Source organism: Orycteropus afer, unplaced genomic scaffold (genome assembly GCF_000298275.1).
Source record: "Orycteropus afer afer isolate SDZICR_OR568_19922 unplaced genomic scaffold, OryAfe1.0 scaffold00203, whole genome shotgun sequence".
In the NCBI taxonomy this organism is placed as follows: domain Eukaryota; kingdom Metazoa; phylum Chordata; class Mammalia; order Tubulidentata; family Orycteropodidae; genus Orycteropus; species Orycteropus afer.
In genome coordinates, this window is record NW_006921790.1 from 2,541,107 (window position 1) to 2,547,107 (window position 6,001).

A 6,001-nucleotide genomic window follows, 5' to 3' on the forward strand; every position below is an offset into this window, starting at 1 on the left:
TTATTAATTTGTTAGCCAATTCACTTTCTTCATGGGAGAGGGTCATTTGATTTAAAAAGCAAATTGCGTAATACTGAGCTTTGGGGCTGATATTTGTGCGAAACAGTAGCCTTTCTACTTCACTACATACAACTCCTTTCATATTGGGATGCTTAGAAAGTAATGTCTCTAACAGATGGGAGGCTTTGGTGGCTATTCTGTTCTGAGGATCTCCCAGTTTATTCACCACCTGCACAAGAAGAGCCTTTTCTTCCTCGGGTTTGTTACAAAGAAGCTCATGAGCCACCACAAGCGCCCGAGTTTTAGTGGTGACTAATGAGTCATGACTCAATGTTTCCAAGATGTGCACAAATTCAGCCACTAAGTGTTTCAGCTGGTGTTCAAAATACCATATCATCAGTCTTCTATCTCTTGAGTCCTTGTTGCCACTGGACAACTCTTCAAGTTTGTGGAAAGGATGCTGGCTAAAAATACGGAGCTTTCGACTGTCTGGCAAAAGGTCTGTAATGAGTAACTCTTTGAAAGTATCCAGAGCCATGAGGCACTGCTGTTTGCTGCCCTTCTTTTTAACGAGGTTCAAGAGAGTTTCTACAAACTGGAGTGTGTGAACAGCATCATCCTGAATAAGAAGAATCATGGCAGCCATCCTGTCAGCTAGCGTCCCCGATGACACTATTGCCTTCATCCAGGTAGAAGAGCCTCCCTATTGATTACTTGTCTTACTTTTGAATAAGTTAATTTCATGTTCATACAACTTCTGAGCCAAGGTTTTATACTCTGAAACAACATCCCGAGGCTGGGGTTCCAAAGAATATTCATTGCTATATTCCAGATCATACCATTTGCCTCCAGGTTTCAGTAACAATGTCTGTCTCTCAAGAAATTCAAAAATGTCCTGTTGCTTATCTTTCTTTACTCTCGATGTGGTGCTGTTGTTCTCAGGAAGTTGTTCCAGTCTCTTCTTACTTTTGATTTTACTGATTGATGTCCTTTCACTTTCTGCTATATTTTGCTTTTTATTATCTACATTAGATCCATTTGCTTCTTTTTTACTGGTACTTTCTTTTTTAGATGGTTGACCATCTTCTTCAATTAAGAAAGTTTTTGCATACTTGGCCAAACTAAGATTTTTAATAAATGCTTCCAATTCACCTTGCTGAAGATCATCAATTGCTCTTTTTTTGCCTCCATCTACCAATTCTTCATTCTCATCCAAAGCAGCCAGCATAAGGTAATCTTGCTTGGTGCCTCTGAGCCTTAACACTACTTCCAGGGAGAACCCACTCTCGTCTTCATCATTGTCATCCTCTTCGTCCTCGTCTGGATCTTCCGGGCCCCAGGGCCTCTTGGGATGGAACTCCAAAGACTTCTTAGCTGCCCATTGTGGTGTTTTTGTGTTTATATTTAATTGGTGATTGTATGTTGGAGTTACTTGCCCATGATTTCCATTTTCTTTGTTTTGTTTGTATGCTATCAGGGTACTGTGCTGTGCTCCTCTATTCACTAGTTGACAGCACTTGTATGCTCACCACCTGTGTCCTTTCCTTTTTGTCAGCCTCTTGTATGTCCCTGCCAATATTGGCAAATAGTCTGTTCATAAGTCCCTGTAATCCAAATGAGAATGCGATGCTGTCACTTCAAAATCCAAAATAGCCATCACTTTTAAACATTCAAAATGGCTGTACCCTCAGTCACTTTAAATATCCAAAATGGCGGCAACATGTAAACAGTAAAAATGGATGCACCCTCCGGACAGCAGAAAGTTAATAGCTCAGGTTGTCTGCCTCCTCGCTGTTTCCCATCCTAGTCACAGGCCACCAGCGCAGTCATCCCTACAGCCCTTGGTGACCAGGGCTGATCTTTAGGTCAATTCTCAGGTCCTAACCCCACTTGGAAATATTGAGGCTGTTGGTCCCATCAGAGTAGCTGACAGTCCACAGTGCAAACTGACTCTGTACTCACTGGTTTTGTTCATGTTTTCCCACCAGTTGGTGGCTAATCCACTTCTGTATAGTTTCTTCCAAATCTCAGGGCTCCATGATTATCTTCTGTATCTCTGTCAATTCGTTTTTCTTTCCTTTGTTGAAGAGGGTCTGTGTCGCTTGTCTGCCTATTCCTCCATCTTACTGGAAGTCCTAGAGTTAGAAGATTCTTATACTGTACTGTGCATACAGAACATTTCCATCTTGCTAAATTTAAATGAATTAACAAAGATAGGTATTTTCAGATTGTTTGCATCCTGACTGTGTACAATCTGGTCAAAATTCCAGATTCAACTTTAAATTGAAAACTATAATTTACCATATATGAGCTCACTCTTATAAAGGTAGAAACTTTATCAGGTTCAGGTAGATAGACTCAATTTTATTAAGTTTAAATATTTTAATTCAAATTGCTGACACAGTAACATGTATGTACTTTTGTAAGTGATATGTCTCCATGTTGTTAATAACAGTCTTCTATTGTTACTTTTATTGGGCTCCAAAAATCTGATTCTTACCCATTGAAATGGTCTTGCTCAAGCCTAACATCATCTTTTGCTGTGTTGCCAACCCCATCTGAAATTTTCTATTTCACAGCTGCAGGATGTCACTACTCTGCCATAGGTGACATTTGTGTCCACATTATACCTACTTGTTAGAATGAAATTTCTTAATTATTAAATTCATTTTTTTCTTCATATCCTTCTTGTTCATCACTTATTTTCAATTATAAGTCAGATTTTTTCTGGAGTTTAATTATTTCTGTGATTAAAAGTAATTAATTTACTTGTTAACTGTTTAACATCTTCTTATGTTCAACAAATAAGATATAATTTATCATTTTATTTTTCATTTTTTGGTGGGAGACTGGTGTTTTTTTCCTGGATTATACCAGGGAGCTAAATAGTGGATTATTGCACATTATAACTGAATAAAGTTAACAGGACTGGGCTTTGCTCTTTATTCAGCATCTCTAATGTAGTGTATCAAAATTTCCCATTAATTTCAACATACAATCTTAGTGTCCTTGTTCTATGACACAAGAAATAGTTTGAGTGGTGGCTTAAAAGAACAGTCATATAGTTCAAGAGAAGGTGTTCCTTTGTCTATCTCAGGTTCTAGTAGCCACCAGCAATCCTTGAAGATATCTCTTTCTTTGTCATCTGTCTTCTTCTTCACTCTGTGTATGCTTCTGGGTCTATTCTGCAATTTTTAAAACTCAGAAGTGATCAGGTTTAGGGCCCTTTCTACATTGGAATGACATAATTAACATAACAAAAGGAAACCCCTGTTGCAGTGATACAGCTACCAAAGCAACAAATGTTGATTTCATTCCCACTTAATTTAACCCCATGTATCTCAAAATATAACTGTGTAACATAGGGTTTTCAGTGGTCAATGCTTTTGGAAGTGTATTGCAAGGTCTTTCTTCTAAGGCACTTCTGAGTACTTGAAACACAAACTTTTCAGTTAGTGGCCAAAAAAAAACATTTGCACTACTAAGGGACTCCTCGGAAAGGTATAAGGCCTAGGATTTCAAAACATATTTTTGGAAACATAATTTAATCCAGAACAAACATCTTAACCCAATCCAAAGAATTATTGAAATGCAATATCCCTTGATTATTTTTACACTTCCTGGGGTGGGGAGCAGCACACAAAAACTAGAATATATATTCTATGTATTAAACATATAAGGATAATGGATAAATTCAAGTTTCATGAACTGCTCTGCTGCTGCTCTATGATAACCACTGCTATCATGTGGATTCTGACTCATAGTGACCATACAGGACAGAGCAGAACTGCTCCATAGGATTCCCAAGGCTCTAAATCTTTACAGAATCAGACTGCCTTATCTTTCCTCTTCAGATACATGATGGGTTAGAATAGCTGATCTTTTAGTTAGCAGCCACATGCTTTGACCACTCCACCACCAAAGAAGTATTCTAAATAGCAGTAAATATCTGGTCATGTCCTTTGAGTTTTTTTCCTCACTTCCTTATTGGCATTTCATCTTTTAATCCACAACAATTCTTCCTTTAAACATTTTATGTGATACTGCTGAAGATGGAAATATAAATGTATTACCGAGTATACTGCTGTTAAAACCAGTGATTTTAAAAGTCTCTCTGCAGAAGGAAGACTGGGCCATCTACTACCATAAAGATTTACCTTCTCAGAAACCCAAAGAGGGTCACTATGTCTTAGAATTGACTTGATGGCAGTGAGTTTGTTTTTTGGCTTTAGAATTCAACTTCCATAGAGATTTACAGCCTGAAAACCCAATGGGAGTCCTGTAAATCTGAATGGACTCAATGGCAGTGAGGTTTTTTTTTTTTTTTTTTTTTAGTGATATATGTATACCAAAACCCAGAAAATCAGTGCCATCGAGTCCATTCTGACTTACAGTTACCCCCATTGCGTTTCCAAGGCTGTACATCTTTATGAGAGCAGACCACCCAAATTTTCTTCCATGGAACAGCTGTTGGGTTTGAACAACCAAACTTTTGGTTAGCAGCTGTGTTAGACTGGGTTATCTAGAGAAGCAAAAGCAGTAAAGCTTATATATATAGAGAGAGAAAGAAAAATGTATCTTAGGAAAATTGCTCACGTATAGAAGCTGTCAAGTCCCAAGTTCTTGGATCAAACATCAAGCTGGAGGCTTTTCTCAACTCAAGCAGCTGCAGGGGCTGACGAGCTCAAGGTTGACAGGCAGTATACTGGTGGTTGACTTCAACGAATGACGAATCCAAGATCTCCAAGCTGAATGGTGGATTGTTCACTCATGAACAGTTGTAGGCAGCACAACAGGATCCCGATCCACAGAAGAGTGTCTCTTTTCCCAAGATGTCCATAAATATACTGGAAGCAGGCCACACCCCTAGGGACACTCCCTTCCAGTGGATTGGCTGCTCAAAACATATCTATCTGATCTCATCACTGGAACAATCCACATCACAACTACTTAAACCACAAAGAATTGTGGTCCAGCCAAGTTGACAAACAGCTCCAACCAGCACAGCAGCCAAATGACTTAACCACTATGCGACCAGAGCACCATATGTGTGTGTGTGTGTGTGTGTGTGTGTGTATAAGGTGCTGTTAAGTCAGTTCCAACTCTAGCGACACTATGTACAACAAAACAAAAACAGTCCCAAGTCCTGCATGATCCTCATTATCAATGTTGTATTTGAGCCCATTGTTGCAACCTCTGTGCCAATCCATATCATTTAGGGTCTTCTTATTTTTCACTTACCCTCTACTTTACTAAGTATGATGTCCTTCTCCAGGGCCTGGTCCCTCCTGATAATATGTCCAAAAGTACATGAAACAAAGTCTTATCTGTCTCTCAGCTAAGGAGAATTCTGGCTGTATTCCATACAAGATGTTGTTGTTGTTGTTATGTGCCATTGAATCAGACGTGCCTCAAAGCGACCCTTCTTTAGGTTTCCAAGGTGGTATCACTGCAGTAGTAGATTGCACAAGCTTCCTTCTGAAGAGTGGCTAGTGGGTTTGAACCTCCAGCCTTCTGGTTAGCAGTCAAATGCATATTTGTTCATTCTTCTGGTCTTCCATGGTATATTTAATGTTATTTGCCAATACCATAATTCAAATGGATCAATTATTATTCAGTTTTCCTTATTTACTGTCCAGCTTTTGCATGCATGTGAGGTAATTAAAAATACTGTGGCTTGTGAAAGTGCAGCTTAGTCTTCAAAATGACATCTTTGTCTTTTCAGATTTTAAAGAAGTCTTTTGCAGCTGATTTTCCCAACTAAATATATAATTTGATTTTTGATGACCATTTCCATGAGCATTGATTATGCATTCAAGTAAAATGAAATCCTTGAAAACGTCAATATTTTCTCTGCTTATTGATGTTGCTTATTGCTTCATTTACGAGGATTTTTATTGTTTTTATGTTGAAGTGTAATCATACTAAAGGCTGTACTCTTTGATCTTCATCAATAAGTGCTCAAGTCGAGAGGCGGGGCAAGATGGCGGACTAGGCAGAA

The 6,001-nt window shown here is 38.6% G+C and overlaps 1 protein-coding gene across 1 annotated transcript in view; it reads right to left on the reverse strand.

Annotated features, from left to right (window-relative positions):
* Window positions 1–2,558, reverse strand: part of LOC103203149 (CCAAT/enhancer-binding protein zeta-like) — a 4,318-nt gene extending 1,760 nt beyond the window's left edge. The window contains 2 exon segments of the mRNA XM_007948117.1: window positions 6–1,374; window positions 2,501–2,558. Coding sequence (XP_007946308.1) covers window positions 6–1,374; window positions 2,501–2,558 — 1,427 coding nt within the window.
* Between the last annotated feature and the right edge of the window lie 3,443 nt (window positions 2,559–6,001).